The following is an 18431-nucleotide window of genomic DNA, read 5'->3' as shown; positions in this document are numbered from 1 at the left end:
AAGCAGATGTTCGGTGGCCGTCTGTCATGGATGCTTCCAGTTGAGATGGCTGCATTGCCGGGGGTTGGACTAGATGACCCTGGGGTCCCTTACAACTCTACAATTATACGATTCAGTGTTTTTCGATTCCATTAAAAATGTGTTTCCCTGTTTAATTCCGCATGATATTTGAGCTTTCCTATGACACAAAAGCCACTTCCACAAACATAATGGACTATAAAGTAGGTTTAGCATCTTATTTGCATGTTATTTGATTCCGGGGGGTGGGATTCCAGTCCTCATGGCTCTGAATGGAAGACAGATTTAAATAGGGGCATAAGAATGCTGCCCTACTGAATCGGAAGCATCCAGGTTCCCATGCACCCATGGAAGACCTTTTCCCTCGCCCTGTCCAAATGCAAAGCGGAAGATCTTGGGATCAGGGCCACCCGTTGCGAAGAACCTTTAGGCCACCAGGGGTCACTGTGTTCTCACCAGTACCAGCTAGCAATTGTAAATTGTGCAGGAAGGTAAAGGGAACAATGTAGGGAACAACTATGAGGAATTGGGGATGGGGAGAGAGAACAGCCGCAATCAGCAATATAACATTAAAACTACACACACTAAAATTAAACTTGCCCACGACCTTTTGCAAAACCTTGGGATCCCCTACCTCTCATCAGATAGGCTGTGACAGATTAGCCTAGCAGATTTTATCTGACACAGATGAAAGGCATTTATTTCTCAGAACAGAGAGTGGGAAGGAAAGTGTGGGTCGGGGGGGGTGAGAAGGAAAGCAAGAGGAGGGGGGAGCCTTAAAAAAACGGTGCCCATTTCACCACACGCAGAAAAACGGAAGGTGGCAACTAATTTTGAAGTCTTCACACCCTTTTCAAAGCCCCAGAGAGAGGCGTTTTGCGCACGGAAAGGATTTAAGCAGAGTGAGCAGTGATCTCCTTTGGGGAGATTGCCAAAGGAACGACTTTTCTGGTTTCTGGGCGCCTGCCGAAAATTTAAGTGGTGGGGAGCGGGAACGACGTTGTTAACTCAAGCGCAAAGTGTTTCCTTGAGAACAAACTTGTGGACGGGGCAAGCGAAAGAGGGTACCGCTGAGTCGAAGCGAAGGTTTTGGAAGTCCTAGCAGAGATTTAAATGTGGGCTTAGACAAGTGGTGTTGGTGTTGGTGGAGACAGATGCTGTTGGACTCTAAGTCCCATCAGTTTGCATAGCTAGCAGTCAGGGATTATGAAAGCCTAGCAATGTATAGAGACCCCCAGATTCCTCATCCCTGACCTAGGTAAATTCCTATTTAATAATAATAATAATAATAATAATAATAATAATAATAATAATAATTTATTTATACCCCGCCCATCTGGCTGGGTTTCCCCAGCCACTCTGGGTGGCTTCCAACAGAACACTAAAATACAATAACCTATTAAACATTAAAAGCTTCCCTAAACAGGGCTGCCTTCAGATGTCTTCTAAAAGTTTGGTTGTTATTTTTCTCTTTGAAATCTGGTGGGAGGGCATTTCACAGGGCGGGTGCCACCACCGAGAAGGCCCTCTGCCTGGTTCCCTGTAACCTCACTTCTCGCAATGAGGGAACCGCCAGAAGGCCCTCGGAGCTGGACCTCAGTTTCCAGGCAGAATGATGGGGGTGGAAACACTTCATCAGGTATCTTTTGTAGCATCATCATCATCATACACAAACTTATCAGTGTTGTGTCCAATTGCTCAGCTTATAGCAACTGAAATTAACGAACCTACGGTAGTTGCGCTCATTAACTCTCAGTAGGACTCCCATTTAATGCGACTCTGCACTGCTAAATCAAGAAAGCAAAACACTCTCAAAGAGGTGTCTGAAGAGCAAAGGTAGGAATAAAATAAAAAGGCAAAGATCAGAATGACGTAAAACTTGGGTCATGTTGTATGTAGGAGCGAGGGGAGAAATGCAATCCATTTCACACCTAAAAGTGGACCCGCCAACGCTGAACTTTGCAAAACGATACAGGAATTCAAAACAAACCCATCCTCCAAAATCCGTCCTTCTCAGAGTTTTGTAAAGCAGATCTTTTTGTATACAAAAAGGAAGTTGCCAGAATAAAATGTGCATAGAAAGCCATATGAATGTGAAAATGGCACACAAAGTTGTGCTGTGTTTTTTTTTTTGGGGGGGGGGAAATGGATGCATTGGCAAAGTGCCACACAAATTTGTGGATATTAGAAGAAACCTTCGCAAAAACGCTGACGAATATTCAGTGGGACCTTTTCTTTCTGAAAAATAACGATCACAGACTGGTGTGGGAATGTGCAGAACTGAACTTTGCAGTGGAAAAATGAAAAAGAAAAAGAAGATGAGAGAAACTGAAATTGACACTTTTGCCCAACCACAGTCGCCCCAGCAACAAAAAAATTAGAAGCTGCTTTTAAAGCAGAGGCCATAATGGGCTGAACATATTCATGCTTGTGATATTAAGGGACCCATCCTTCCAGATGTTATATAAGGGGAAGTCAGCAATGCTTCTCTGACAGATCTCAAAGAACCTGGAGGAATTTGTGGAAAAAGATAGTTCTTCAAGCGGGGGAGGAAATCTACATTCCCTTTCTGGTTTTTTTTCCAAATCTCTGTGTTTTTTAAAAAATGCAACCCAAAATGTTGCAGCAAAAATAAAAAGAACCATAATAATATTCTCCCGCCGATCCAATTTATTTTTATTTACTTAATGCATTTATATCCTGCCTTTTTCCCAAACTATTTGGGTTATAGTTCTTTTTTTGCAATGTTCCTGAGCTTTGCTTTGCTCTTTAACTTCCTAGCAAAGGAAGTTCTCAAGACTTCCGTCAATGAATGAAAGAGAGATAGAAAAGATTTTCCTTTCTATAGACGTGTTGGGAAATCATGGTTTCAAGACAGGGCCCAATACTTCCTTCTGTGAAAGTTAGAAAACTCACAATCTGCAGCATCACTGAAGCCAAGGAATCCCTGAATTATGGGATCAGTAGAGCTTCATCGTAGCATAAATTAACCACCTCCAAAACACAAGGATGCGTCTGTGCTCACTCGTCACAATGAGCTGCCTTCCGAAATTGATAATTTAAGGGTTGTAGTTGAGTGAACATCTGCTTTGCACGCAGAAGGTTCCCAGTTCACTCCTAGCATCTTCTGGTAGGGCTGGGAGAAATCTCCTGCCTGAAATTATATGATTATAAGATATCTTTATTGTCATTGTCCCATGCAGAACAATGAAATTGAAAAACTACATAAAACTACATAAAAACTACATAAACATTCAAACCCCCCTAAAAACTCTGAAACCCCATTTTAAAATACACTATACTATAGAGACCCCTTATGCTGTGTTTAGAACCAAAATCGCATTTGGATAGAAACTGTTTCTCAGGCGGCTGGTCCTGGTCTTTATAACCCTGTACCTTCTTCCAGAAGGCAGAAGCTGAAAGAGATCATTTCCGGGGTGTGCACTATCCTGCGCTATCTCTGCCGCTTTCTTATGGCACCTGGAAGCATAGATTTGATCCAAGGTGGGAAGAGTGCGCCCAGTTATTCTCTCTGCAGTCTTTACAACCCTGGACAGCATTCTATTTTCAGCTTCTCTTGGAAGAGTAGCTGCCAGTCAGTGTATACAATACTGAGATAGATAGACCAGTGGTCTGACCCACTAGAACGCAGCTTCCTGTATAAATGGACGATTTGAGAAGACTGGAGTTAACAGATGCTTTTGTCTGAGTGGAGCTGGAGCAACAGGCTGCCGATCAAGTCCTTTTGCATCATAACTTGTATAGGGAGTGCAGAGAGAGAGGTCGATTCTCTCTCGATTTAAGACAGGCACTCGGCCCGCCAGATGTTTTGGGACTACAATTCCCATCATCCCTGACCACTGGTCCTGCTAGCTAGGGATGATGGGAGTTGTAGTCCCAAAACATCTGGCGGGCCAAGTTTGGGGATGCCTAATTTAAGAGCTCCTTTCTATAGATTAGGTATGTTTTTTTGGTTAAGGGACACTTCTTCCCGTCTTATGGCGATGGCTGCAAAACACACACAGTGTAGATCTGGACAATTTTTCGGGTCAGTTTCTAGTGGGGTGGAATGTACAGGTGGTATTCGATGCTAGTCCTACGCCGAGTAGACCCAATGAAGTTCATATACACGACTGAGTTAGGCTTCTTAATTTCAATGGGTGCAACTCTGAGTGGGGCTTCACTGGATGAAACCATCGGTATTTTGCTGACATTCGGTTCCTGGGCTCTGTTGATTTTGGAAGATTCACAATGCTGATTTGTGTGATTTCATGTTTAAAAACAACATTGCTAGTTTTTAAGGCTGAAAAAGGTGTTGAGGACTACCTCATTTCTTTGTCTTGAGTTCAGTTCCCAAAATTTATGCATCAGTTAGGGATTGTTTTCTTTTCTTTTCTTTCCCCAAGTCCTCGTAAAGATACATCACCATTATATTTCCGTGTTGTTATAACCAGCTGCATACTTTAATTGTGTGTTCACTTCTATCGCTCAGCGACCACAACAGATAACCCATTCATTCAAGTATATCAGAGCTCCTTACTAGCTGCTATTACTAAGTATGACAAAATGAAACAACCCAGCTTACTTCTGAATTTGTCACCTCGCCATCAGGACTAGCGGCAACCAGTTTCAAGATTCAAGTTTCAGTTCCTGCCTGTAGATACTTGCCTGGGCATTTGCTAAATACCACAAAATCATCCAGACCGCTTTATATTGAATCTGAGCCCCCCCCCCACTAAAACACCTTGAGGACTAGCGCCAAATATTTTAATTTTAGATTTATTTTTAATTGCCTAAACATAGAACTGTTTCATAAGAGCCCTTTTGAAGAGGCCAACAATAATAAAAATAGTTTAAGAATGACTTTCAGAGTGCAGAGAAACACGCCGAATTAGTAGTTAATTCAAACAATTAGCTTTAAAGATGACACATTTTTTTAAAAAAACAAACACAGAAATATTTGTGGACCAGATGCAAGAAGATTAAAGCATGTGGGAGTGTGGCAGTGCTAAGAAAATATGAATAGCTTCAGTTGCATAAGACAGAGCTGGATATCAGAAATACATCTTCTACTGAAATGCAGAAAAGGGTGGCTGTAAATTAAGTGGATGGGCTTGATCCTGACCACCTTTTGGAAAGAAGTTATATACTGATTTTAAGAGTATTGCAAGCTTTGCATGGATCTAACAACAATTTTGTAAGGTAGGGCAGTTCTTACTACGACACACTCAAAACTGGGGATGGGCAAATCTGTCCATTTCTGTTCCTCTCATTTTCCCCCAGTCTCAAGTTCATTTTCCTGCATTTCCGTATCAGTTTGAGAATTTTTGAAAGAAGCCCTCAATTAAAGTCATCTGCAGATTTTGCCTCGTATACACTTTTGCAATTTTGTCCAATATGCAAATGCTTGCAAACCGATTTCCCCTAATACATTTTTGTACGCCATTGTCGCAAACGTGCATTTTTACACACCCGTAGCCCCAGTTATATGCCTCTTTGGAGACATGATTTCAAGGGAAGACTGCACTGCAAAATTCAGATAAATGCAAATGGCTAAGGATAGCCAAGTTTCAGTTTGCCCTTTCAGTTTTGAAAGGGCAAATTATAACGGCAGGCACCCTCCTATTGACCCTAACCTTAAGTCCATGTTAATCAGACACAGAAGCTTGTTCTGTTCACCTTCACCTCTTTCTGCCGTCTCCCTGCTGTCAATTTTTTACAGGTCCTTGGGGGGCAGAGGATCTGGTCCCTCCTTTCTACTTTGTCAAATTCAGATCAGTGGCAGTCCATGAATAGCATTAAAACCATGATTCTACCCAACAAGAGTTTCACACCTGACCAACTGGGGGTGCTCCATTTAACCCTGAAAAACTCAGGTTGTCTTTGCGAAAGGAGGAGATCTGGGAGAGGCTGACTCAAGAAACTTCTAGATGGCCAGACAATGGAGAAAGAAAAATATATTTGCCCCCCAACCCAGGAAAATCAACATGTTGTAACACGGCTCAGCAATGCCCCCGCCCAGAAAGAACAGAATATGCATGAGCCTGATTTGAATTAAATATACCTGCATGTTATGAAGGTGAGAATATTTTAACTGGGGTGTGTAGAGAAACAACCCGTGATTCATTACCAGAAGGAAACGGTTTTAAATTTCCCGTCATTCTCGACTGTGTCGAATGCCGAGTACTAGCAAGAAACAGGCAAACTCTCATTGCAAATCTTGAAGCAGCACAGATACGTGAAGAGGTCGCAAATTAAACTACCGCTGTTTCCTTTCATCCGTAAAATGGAGAGAATAAGAGCAAACTTGCACTGGCTTTCAGTGACTGTATGACCAAGATACATCGAAAGGTATCCCGAAGACTAAAAAAAGTGATGACCGCATTAGTATTTGCTTTTGCTTTTTAAAGAACGGCAGTGCCAGAGAAAAGCCATCTAGTCAAACCAACTGCTCCATGCCAGATATCGAGAGTTAGGTCCTCCCTGACGGACGGCTGCCCATCTGGAAGAGCTCTGGTGAGAGAGTTCACTGTAACCCTTTTTGGCAATTGCTGAATTGCTCTGAACTGCTGAGAACTTAAGCCCATTACAGTCTCACCTTCTTGCAAAGCCCAGAAAAACCCTATGGCCCCGTCCCTGCGATAGACAGAGATCTGAGGTCGCATTTTCTTCATTCATTGGAAGGATCTATAATCTGCACCCATAAATTCCAGAGTTAAAATTACAACCTAGATGTTTAACCAAGGACCATGAAATCCATCAATCTAGGATGTAAAATAAAACGAAATGTCCTCATGAAAATTCACTAGCCTTCTTGTGCAAATTTCTCCTAACAGACACACGGGCAATTATTTTTCCCAACCCACATTTTGGCAAAGCCGTTTCCCCGTATTCCCTAACATGACACTTTGTTGGCGGGGTGCATATCTCATTTTTACCATTGTGCATATGCCTTTTTTTTTCCTTTTTGATGCGATGCTTGGCCAGAGAACCAGACTGCAAAATTCGCAGGTGTGCGAATTTCAAAGGACGGCAAAGTTTTGGCTAGGAAAGTACAAATTAGGGCCGGATCACCTTTCAATGTGAACCAGTTCGAATTCAAGCTGATTAACAAGGCAACCAAACACAGGTTGCGGCCAAACAGGATCAGACAAACGTAAAACACACATACAGTTTATATATGTGTGTACAATTCAAATTTCTCGCCAAATCCCTACTCTACAGACTCCAGGAATGTAGGCAAGGCAAGAAATTCAGCATTGCACACCATTATCAGCTCACCAGCGATATTAGCATTGTTATTGTTCTGAAGAGGGTTCCTTGAGCAACACAGCCCTTAAATTAGGAAAGCCACAACTTTGGCCCTGCTCAGGGATTGGGCTTTTTGGTGTCCCATCAAAAACACGATTGTTCCATGTGGTGGATATGTACACAACCAAAACGTTTTGGAGGAAATGATATATAATATAATGAAGAACATGTTTAAATGGGCTATTTCCAAAACACCAGACCTTTTCCTTACATGTATAATAGGGTGTCCCAAAGAGGGTGACCAAACTATTTATGTCTGTGACAACGGCAGCTGGAATATTACATGCACAGAAATGGGAAGAAGAGACAGTTTCAACAAAGGAAGAGTTATTTTTGAAAGCAATGGACTATGCAGAAACAGCAAAATTTAGAGATCAAAATGACCAACTCTTCATAGAGGACTTTCGTGGACTATATATATATATATCTCGCCGAATAATGGATGCTTTTGAATTCTGGTGCTGGAGGAGACTCATGAGAGTCCCATGGGTTGTAATCAAACCTCTCCATTCTTAAGGAAATCAGCCCTGAGTGCTCAATGGAAGGACAGATCCTGAAGCTGAGGCTCCAAGATTTTGGCCACCACATGAGAAGAGAAGACTCCCTGGAAAAGACCCTGATGTTGGGAAAGATGGAGGACACAAGGAGAAGGGGACAACAGAGGACGAGATGGTGGGACAGTGTTCTTGATGCTACCAGCATGAGTTTGACCAAACTGTGGGAGGCAGTGGAAGACAGGAGTGCCTGGCGTGCTCTGGTCCAGGGGCTCACAAAGAGTCGGACACAACTAAACAACTATATATGTGTATATATATATAGAGAGAGAGAGAGAGTGTGTTGTGTGTGTGTGTGTGTGTGTGTGTGTGTGTGTGTACACACACATTCACACACAGAGTCAAATCGTGGGCAGTATTTGAGATAAAAGCAGGGGAAGAAAAATGATAAAATAACTTCAATAGAGAAACATTTTTTGTGATAGACAAAGATATAAATCAGTAGAAAAGGTGTGAGGAAAAACACTGCGGAGGTGAAGGTAAGAAAGTCAACTTAGGAAACATGCATTTGATTTGAAAGTTACTGTGAAAACGTTTGAAAAATTCACTGCAAAACACACACACACACACACACACAACCCGATTGTTCTGGGCTCTGGAGCTGGCTTTAAAGCCACAGGTGGCATCATGCAGCCCTGGCTCTCTTATGGGTTTCTGGGGGCCCCATCAAACACCCCATTGCTCGGGCGCCGGCTGCAAGCCAACAGGTGGTCCCCAAGCAGTTGCTTTGCCTCCCCCAACCCCCCCTCTCCCCACATACCTCTCATGGTGAAGATGGCTTGTGGGGAAGGGGACTGCCAGCGGTTTGATTCTGCAACACCTGTTCGTCTCTGGGCATCAGCTGCAACGAGCGAGAAGTGCTTTTGGGGCGGGTGTGTGTGTGTGTGCAGTCAGATTTCCTTTTTTAAAAAAGGCAGCATCATCAGCAGACTGACAGGTGACGCAGCACCCCACAGACTGGCGCTCCCAACGGCGAATCAGAAACTCCGGTTGTAATTTTTTTGGGGGGGGGATAAGAGCGAGAGACAGCAGTGAGTTGGAAAGTTCCAAACCCACAAAAGGCCAAAGAGAAAGGCAGAGAGAAGATGAAAAAGCCACAAGAAAAGTTTCCATTTGGGGGGGGGGGACGTGGATGGATGAGAGGGTCTGAGGCGGGAGATGGCGAGGACACAGAAAACTCTGAGGCTGGAATGTGGCTTTCTGTTTCAAGGGGAAAGTCATGTCAAGGGTTGGCCGCCATGGCAATGTTGTCCCTGGGATGGCCAAAGGTACCACACTCCGGCTCAGGATGTTTAAGGGTTAAAAATCAGCGCCCAGATTTGGGCCTGGAAACAAGTAAGCAACTGGCAAAAATTGGAGCCGAATCGGTGTGATATGGCCCAAAATGCCTGGTTCCAAAAGCTGGATCAGGCCAGAGATGCATTGCTCCAGCACCTCGTTCCCACAGTGACTTAACACGGTGGCCCCCAAAGAGAAACCAGCGTGGTGTATTGGTTAAGAGCGGTAGTCTCGTAATCTGGGGAACCAGGTTCGATTCCCCACTCCTCCACATGCAGCTGCTGGGTGACCTTGGGCCAGTCACACTTCTCTGAAGTCTCTCAGCCCCACTCACCTCACAGAGTGTTTGTTGTGGGAGAGGAAGGGAAAGGAGATTATTAGCCGCTCTGAGACTCCTTAAAGGGAGTGAAAGGCGGGATATCAAATCTAAACTCTTCAAACAGGACTCAAGCGCAACGGCTGAACTGAAGGGGAGTGAAAAGCGGGATGTCAAATCTAAACTCTTCCAACAGGACTCAAGTGCAACGGCTGAACTCTCCTCGCTCCTGCAGTTTCGAGCAAGAGGTCTTCAGACCTGGGACCCCTTCGGACACCACTGACTGCGTGCGCACAGTTGATGTGGCTAAAACCAAGCGTTCCAGATGCGCAGCGTACAGCCGTTTCTGAAGTGTCAAGAAAGGACTCCAAATACGGAAGTAAAGAAGGAGAAGGAGAAGAAGGAGAAAGGAAGTGTGTAGCTGCCCATTTAGGGAGATTTCTCCCCACAAATAGCACCCCAACAACGCACCTGTCCAGCACTCAGATCAGAAAGGAAAACGTTACTGGTGGTGCCAGTTTTCCCCCCTCCCTCATGACGCTTGAACTCATCAACACGCAGTGGTACCTGGTGCCAGAAAGGCTGGCAAAAATGAATAAAACATATAATAATAAATGCTGGAGATGTAAGAAACAAAAAGGAACCTTCTACCATATGTGGTGGACATGCCCCCAAATTGGTAAATTTTGGAGCATGATCCACAAAGAAATAATGAAAATACTAAGAATACCATATAGTAAAAGGCCAGAGGCATTCCTTTCAGGAATTTTAAATGATGATATTCCAAAAGACAAAACTAAATTTTTCTTGTTACAGATAGGTAGCCGTGTTGGTCTGCCATGGTCAAAACAAAATAAAAATTTTTTTCTTTCCAGTAGCACCTTAAAGACCAACTGAGTTAGTTCTAGGTAAGAAGTGTGCATGCACACGAAAGCTCATACCTAGAACTAACTCAGTTGGTCTTTAAGGTGCTACTGGAAAGAAAAATTTTTTTATTAAATTTTTCTTATATGCGATGTCTGCAGCAAGAATCCTGGTGGCTAAGTACTGGAAAGGGAATCAGCTACCCACAAGGGGAGAGTGGTTATGTAAGCTTTTATAGTATTTAGAATTAGCCAAATTCACAGATATAACAAGACAAAAAACAAAAAGTGAAGTGAAAAAGGAACGGGAGTGTCTAAATGAATACCTTAAAAGCCAAGGTTCGAGGACAGAAATCTGGCTGAGTCTGGAATAACCTTGTGAAGTGAAAGGATAAGAAAGAGGGATTTGTATCTAGATGCTAAGATAGAGATGATAAGGGAAACAGGAAGACACAATGAGAGATAAAGGAGGTGCTGTGGGATTGGCGGAAGTCAATATTTGTTTTTCTGTTTAGTGTTTATATTATTAACTTGTAAGATATGGATTTGGGTTTTTTTGTATGCTGGTTTTTGTGTTTTGTGTATTGTTATTTTTTCGTGTTGTTGTGTGGAAAATACTAATAAAAACTACTATTAAAAAGGGGGGGGGAGAACACACAATGGATGTTGCGAGATTCAGTGATGCTGGACTAGATGGGTCCTCTTTGGTCTTCTGAGGTTCTTATGGAACCTCCAGGTCCAGAGCCAGTCTATCTCAATTCCTTGGTTCTTTGGGGGGCACCTGAACGTATGGAGAGCCCTGCTGGATCAAGCGGGTGGCCCATCTAGTCCAGCGTCCTGTGCTCAAAGTGCCCAACCAGATGCCCATTATGCAAAACCCACACCAGGATTTGAGTACAAGAGGTCCTCTCCCCTCCTGCCGTTTCCAGAAGCTTAACTGCCTCCAACAGTGAGGGCGGAACATAGAAATCGTGGCTAATAGCCATCGGTGAGGGTGAAAGAGGAAAGCGCAAAATATGGTCTGAAGCTCAACATCAAGAAAAGAAGATCATGACCACTGGGCCCATCACCTCCTGGCAAATAGAAGGGGAAGAAATGGAGGCAGTGAGAGATTTTACTTTCTTGGGCTCCATGATCACTGCAGATGGTGACAGCAGTCATGATATTAAAAGACGCCTGCTTCTTGGGAGAAAATGATGACAAACCTAGACAGCATCTGAAAAAGCAGAGACATCACCTTGCCAACAAAGGTCCATATAGTAAAAGCTATGGTTTTCCCTGTAGTGATGTATAGAAGTGAAAGCTGGACTATCAAGAAGGCTGATCACAGAAGAATTGATGCTTTTGAATTCTGGTACTGGAGGAGACTCTTGAGAGTCCCATGGACTGCAAGAAGATCCAACCTCTCCATTCTGAAGGAAATCAGCCCTTAGTGCTCACTGGAAGGACAGATCCTGAAGCTGAGGCTCCAAGACTTTGGCCCCCTCATGAGAAGAAAAGACTCCCTGGAAAAGACCCTGATGTTGGGAAAGATGGAGGGCACAAGGAGAACAGGACGACGGAGGATGAGATGGTGGGACAGTGTTCTCGAAGCTACCAGCATGAGTTTGACCAAACTGCGGGAGGCAGTGGAAGACAGGAGTGCCTGGTGTGCTCTGGTCCAGGGGGTCACGAAGAGGCGGACACGACTAAACGACTAAACAACAACAAAGCCCTCTCCTCCACAAGTTTGTCCATCCACCCAACATGGCAGCCATGGCTACATTTGGCCGTGGTGAGAACAAGGGGCGAGACAAGGTGGGCCTCAAAACTCAAGGCCTGCACCCTTGTTTTGACACATCTGACATGGCCGACTCGCCTCGCCCTCCCTGTTTATTGAGGTCAAACACCCCCACCCCCACCGCAAAGCATGACGTCAGGCCAGGACGCCCTCCGTTTCCCGAGATGGAGCCCCGCTCAGCGCTTGGGCAAGCCCAACCGCATCCCGTCGTGCAGAGAACCGTGGTGCTGATCTGCGTCCCACAGCGACAGGAAGGGGCCCACCACACAGATCTTGTTCCAGGCATCAAATAAGAGGGGGAAATACGCCAATGTCCCCATTTCTCTCCCCTACCAGCCCCAACCCACAGAGGCACCGGAGGTGGAAAAGAAAGTAGGTCCTGGGGCGTCAAGAGAAAAGCAGCTGAGCACAAGGCGCCGCAACAGAACAAGGAACGACAAGGTCCCATTGGCACGACCTTGTTGAAGGTGGCTAGACTCTGGCAACCAGCAGGACTAGTGGTCTGAATAGACAGTTCCAAGCTAGACGAGCCAATGGACTCCAATTCCCATCATCCTTGACCTTTGGCCATGTTCATAGGTGCCAACTCCCTGGGGCCCTGGGTGCCCGAGTCTCAGGGAACTGCCATCGCCTCAGAGGCGAGAAATAGAAGGTCAGTTGTGTTACAGGGAGCCTCTGAAAATCTTCCAGGGAGGAGAAAAGCCCCACCTCCAGTGGGGAAGAGGGGCAAGGACCAGAGGATGCTGGTGGGAGCCTTAACACCGTTTCTGGGCAAGCTGGACAGGAGGGAAACACGCCATTGCCATCGCCCATCCTGCGCAGTAGTTTGAGGCGCAGAAAGGGGAGGAGACGGTTGGGGGGTAACGAAACTCTTATGTTGGGGGAGGTCCAAAAAAAGACCACTCCCGGATTCTGCTAGCGATTGAGCCAGACATGAGCTTTGGGGCTCTTCACTGTAAATAGTTTGCACCAAAATAAAGCCTGTAAAACACAGGTCGGAATCCTGCCTGGTTACTCTCGAGCAACCCCAACAGCCACCTGACACCGAGCATCCACAAAATTCCACGTGAAGGGTCTGGGCACCCACAAATATCCATGCCCCTAAGCTGGCCTCAAAACCAATCTCTGTATGATGCGGTCCTCTTATCCCAAACAGAAATAGGCCTAAAAAGACTGATAAGAAAATTCTCAGTGTATTGCCAGAGAGAACACCTGGTTGTAAACTATCAGAAAACCAAAGTTATGATTTACTCAAGAAAATAGAGGCCCCACAGTTGGCGTATGGACAATCAGCCAATCGAACAGGTCAACGCTTTCAAATATTTGGGTCTTATCTTCCAGTCCACGGGGTCATGGGCAGCACACCAAAAATGTGCAAAAAAAAAGCATCCCAAAGTGCCAAGACTTTGACTCGCTTTTTCCATACAAAGGGTGGCAACCATATACCATCAGCCCTAGAAGTCTTCCAAGCTAAACCCCCAGCACAGCTACTATACGGGGCTCAGATTTGGACTGGTAACCACCTTAGCACTTTGGAAGCTGTTCAATCAAAGTTCCTAAGGCAGATTTTTTCTGTACCGCCATGCATCCCAAACACATCATTGAGACTGGAGGCAGGTCTCCCTTCAGTAGAAGTATGGACTTGGCAAAGAACTCTTAACTTCTGGCCCTGCCTAAACTCAAATCCCCCTTGTTTACTATCCCTAGTACTTCAAGACTCCCATAACAGTGCCTGGCTTAAAACCGTCTATCAAAAACTTCACTCTTGTGAGCAGTCCCCACAACACCTACTCACTATGGGCCCTGCTAAAGCAAACAGTCTAATTGTTCAATGTCTAAAAGATATTGAGCATCAGAACAACCTGGCCACTATAAAGAAATTCTGCCCTTGGTATGTTCATTTTCCACCTCTCCATTCTGATTCTCTGGCCCCATATCTGCACAAACTTATTATCCCAAAATGCAGACGTGCTTTTACACTTGCAAGACTGGATGTTTTGCCATCTGCGGTGCTTGAGGGTCGATTCCAAAAGATCCCGCCTGAGAAACGTCTTTGCCCCTGTGGAGATGGCAGCACCGAAACGGCGGCACACGTCCTCCTGTCTTGCACTCTCTACAAAGACCTGAGGAACAAGATAATCACCCCACTCGTACTCACCATCCCAGGGCGCTCATCCACTGCCATGATGGCCTTTAGTCTATCAGATCAAAATGAGCAGATAACAGCAAAGGTTGCCAGGTTCATAGCAGGGGCAATCAGAATAAGGGCCACTAAATGACTGCTGATTCAGGACTTTAAATTGTGCTCTTTTATCAAATTTCCTTTATACTGTAATGTTTTACTCTTGCTATGGCCATTGGCTAATGCGAATAAAGTTTTATCAACTCAACTCGGTGCCAGGTTCACAGTACCCATGGCCCTGGGCACCCACAGTCGTGGGGCCAAGTTAGTACTCCTGGCCATGTTGGCTAGGGCTGATGGGAACTGGAGTCCAAGAACATTGGTGGTCCAACCATCCCTGCTGGCCATGTTTGCAGGGGCCGATGGGAGTTGGAGTCAAAGAACGCCATTGGACTACATCTCCTGTCAGCTTCAGTCGGCGTGGCCAACAGGCAGGGATGATGGGTGTTGTAGTTCTATGATGTTTATGGACTCCAACTCCCATCCTGGCCAACTCTCAAGGATATTGGGAGCTACAGCTCAGCAATAGCCAGAGGACATTGGCTGGGGAAAGCTGCACCCTAACCTATTTGACAAATACACAGAGGAACGGGCCGTAGATGGTCGCCAAGCCACGACAGCTGAATGGAGCCTCCATCTGCAGTGACACTTTTCCTGCAAATGCCGGTTTCTGAAGGCTGATCCTTGGCACTTCCAGGTAAGGGACACCCTGGTCTGAAATACTGTAGAGCCATTGCCTGTCAGTGTAGGGAGCCCTGATCTAGATGGGCCAATGGCCTTGGCTTGGTGTGAGACATCTCTCTGTGTGTCACTAATGGATTTCAAGACCTGCTTGCGAGATCCTTTATAGGTGCTGACCTTGAAAGCCCTAAACGGCCTCGGTCCAGTATACCTGAAGGAGCGTCTCCACCCCAGCGTTCTGCCCTGACACTGAGGTCCAGCTCCGAGGGACGTCTGGTGGTTCCCTTGCTACGAGAAGCCAAGTTACAGGGAACCAGGCAGAGGGCCTTCTTGGTGGTGGCTCCCGCCCTGTGGAACCTCCTCCCACCAGATGTCAAAGAGAAAAACAACTACCAAATTTACAAGACATCTAAAGGCAGCCCTGTTCAGGGAAGCTTTTAATGTTTGATGTATTACTGTATTTTAATATTTTTTTGGAAGCCGCCCAGAGTGGCTGGTGAAACCCAGCCAGATGGGCGGGGTATTATTATTATTATTATTAATAATAATAATTATTATTATTATCCCAGGACGCTGTTCTTTTTAGAGCATTTGAGCGTTGCGTTTGCAGCTGCCGATCGTTAACTCGCAAAGGAGCCCACCAGTTGTTGCAAAGTGCTTAGCAGCTGGCAGGAAGATACAGGGAAGAGACTTTCTAAGCGCTTACGTTCTCTGCTGTGGTTAACCTGATGTTGAGTAGTGGGTAGGTCAGCACTCGCTCAGAGATCGGGGTGAGCTGAGGAGCGAGGGGCAGGAAAAATCTGGTAATTTCGTGGATTTGAAACACCTTTCCTTTTTTTAAAAAAAAGCTACCAAACCCAACAAATAATGAAATTCTACTCACACGTGTGTGTCTTCTTCATTGCTGCTGACCCTGTGAATCAAGAAGAGGGCGAGTTAAGATAGGTTCATTCGTTTTCAAGAAATAAATAAATGAGGCCAAACACAAACCAATGGTCCAAAGGAGCATAAGCTGCCTGCCTGCCTGCCTGCCTGCCTGGTGAAATATCTTCACCCACAGCCCTGGCCTGCTATTGGCCAAGGTGCTGTGATGTCACGGAACGTTCGGCAAGCCACAAAAAGGTTGGCTGCGGAATTAAAGCCTGCTCAGAGCGACTGGGAAAGCTTGGCTGGAAAGAACTTTGTCAAAGGGAAACGAGATGGAGCGGTGGAAAGGAGGGAGAGAGGGGCATGGTCAGGTGAGGTCCGGTGCCCAGATATTAAGGAGGAAGCAGAGCTAGGGGGTAGCAGCAAAGAGGCAAAGTGGCCGAGAAACCAAGAGGTAAGGACAGAAAAGGGCAGAGGTCTGTGGAAGAGAGAAGTCAAGAGTTTGGTATTTGACGTACCAAAATTGCTTTTTCAGGGAGCAGAAAATACCATGTTTTTAGGCTCCATATTAGGGACACGGGTGGTGCTGTGGGTTAAACCACAGAGCCTAGGACTTGCCGATCAGAAGGTCGGTGGTTCGAATCCCCGTGACGGGGTGAGCTCCCGTTGCTCGGTCCCTGCTCCTGCCAACCTAGCAGTTCGAAAGCACCTCAAAGTGCAAGTAGATAAATAGGTACCACACCGGCGAGAAGGTAAACGGCGTTTCCGTGTGCTGCTCTGGTTTGCCAGAAGCGGCTTAGTCATGCTGGCCACATGACCTGGAAGCTGTACGCCGGCTCCCTCGGCCAATAAAGCAAGATGAGCACCGCAATTCCAGAGTTGGCCACGACTGGACCTAATGGTCAGGGGTCCCTTTACCTTAGGCTCCATATTGCCACTAGATGGGAGCAGTCTCCCCTGATCCAAGGGCAGGATGGTATAATTCAGAGTGGGTTCAAGTGCTTTGTTATCTTAGCACAACAAATCCATTTTAGGGCATAGCCCCAAAAAATGTGAGGTGGGAGACCAATTAACAGAACGTTGGGATGGTAGGATTTGTCTGTTTCAGTTGTCGCAGTTTCTTAAATTCGCTTCTCCACATTTCCAAATCAGTTTGTGACTTCTTTTTCTATAAAAACCCTGACGAAAATTCTTCAGCATTTTAGTGCGAATCTCCCCCCAATGCACAGAATTTTACACACTGTCTTGACAAACGGACACATTTTTGTAAGCGATTTCCCCTAATACAATGCATTCCCTCCTATTATTTCCACAGATGTATTCGTTTTATGCACTTCCCCCTAATGCAAGGCATTTTAAAAATGTTATCCTCGCAGATATATTCATTTCACCCCCCCCCATGTGTGCATTTTTGCAAACTCTGACTGAAGAACTCCATCGCAAAATTCAGATTAGCACGAATTTCAGCGGATGTCTGCTTCAAGGTTCTCATACTGTTTCGGAAATTTGCAAATTTCATAAATTCGATGTTAAATACAAACTGAATCAATTCCCCCCCCCCAATGGGAATCTGTCTTACACCCGGAAAGCAAATCAGGATGAATTCTCAGCAAACATCTGGATTTCTATTTGACAGTAAACATTCTCAAATAGTGTTGCAGTTTTGCACTTTGGCCACAAGAGGGAGACCCAAACAACCTGGTAGCGAGGAGAGTTAAAATAACTTCTTCGATCGAGAGAATCAAACCGATCAATTGCTTTTCGCTAAAACCCTGGAGTTTCACTGCAGCACACTCCGTCCTTCTCATTGGAGCAATGGTTCCCAAATGCTCGCCCACCCCCTGGCACAGACCAATTGAAAATAGTTGAGAGGTTTTGCAGGATCAGTTAAATAATTTTCCTGCCAGGTGCAGGAATTTTAACGCTGTGTCCTAGACGTGGTGTGATTTTTCAATTGCATTCCTTATTGCTCCTTATATTTATTCTATTGCATTACAATTTGAATTCCAGTTTTTGTTGTTGTTGTTTAGTTGTTTAGTCGTGTCCGCCTCTTCGCGACCCCCTGGACCAGAGCATGCCAGGCCCTCCTGTCTTCCACTGCCTCCCGCAGTTTGGTCAAACTCATGCTGGTCACTTCGAGAACACTGTCCCACCATCTCGTCCTCCGTCGTCCCCTTCTCCTTGGGCCCTCCATCTTTCCCAACATCAGGGTCTTTCCCAGGGAGTCTTCTCTTCTCATGAGGCGGCCAAAGTCTTGGAGCCTCAGCTTCACGATCTGTCCTTCCAGTGAGCACTCAGGGCTGATTTCCTTCAGAATGGAGAGGTTGGGTCTTCTTGCAGTCCATGGGACTCTCAAGAGTCTCCTCCAACACCAGAATTCAAAAGCATCCATTCTTCAGCAATCAGCCTTCTTGATGGTCCAGCTCTGGAGGAGGAACCGGCAAGCTACTCCAGTATCCCTGCCAAGAAAACTCCATGGACAAAGACAACAGGCATTCCAGTTTTAAGATTTATTATTCACAGAATCACAGAATTGCAGACCTGGAAGGGTATGGATAATTATTTTTGCTACTTCCATGAC

General features: G+C 45.5%; 1 protein-coding gene and 1 long non-coding RNA gene across 5 annotated transcripts in view; one reads left to right on the top strand and one right to left on the bottom strand.

The window, feature by feature from the left end:
- The window catches only part of RORC (RAR related orphan receptor C), a 91612-nt gene that overhangs the window by 36497 nt on the left and 36684 nt on the right, over positions 1-18431 (bottom strand). For 2 of the 4 annotated variants that reach the window (XM_081841070.1, XM_081841068.1), the window contains exon 2: positions 15867-15896. In XM_081841070.1, coding sequence (XP_081697196.1) covers positions 15867-15885 — 19 coding nt within the window. In that variant the 5' untranslated portion in view covers positions 15886-15896. Of the gene's footprint in view, positions 1-6148; positions 6195-8643; positions 8742-15866; positions 15897-18431 lie in introns of those variants that run through there. The other 2 variants (XM_081841071.1, XM_081841069.1) reach the window with 2 other exon arrangements.
- On the top strand, positions 10649-10976 carry LOC309330210. Its single transcript, XR_014151381.1, has 2 exons — positions 10649-10679; positions 10757-10976. It is a non-coding gene; the product is annotated as an uncharacterized lncRNA (long non-coding RNA).

This window comes from Podarcis erhardii (assembly GCF_964252035.2).
Source record: "Podarcis erhardii genome assembly, chromosome: 15".
NCBI lineage: Eukaryota > Metazoa > Chordata > Lepidosauria > Squamata > Lacertidae > Podarcis > Podarcis erhardii.
Note: the sequence above shows the minus strand (reverse complement) of the source record. Positions and strands in the feature narration are given on the sequence as shown.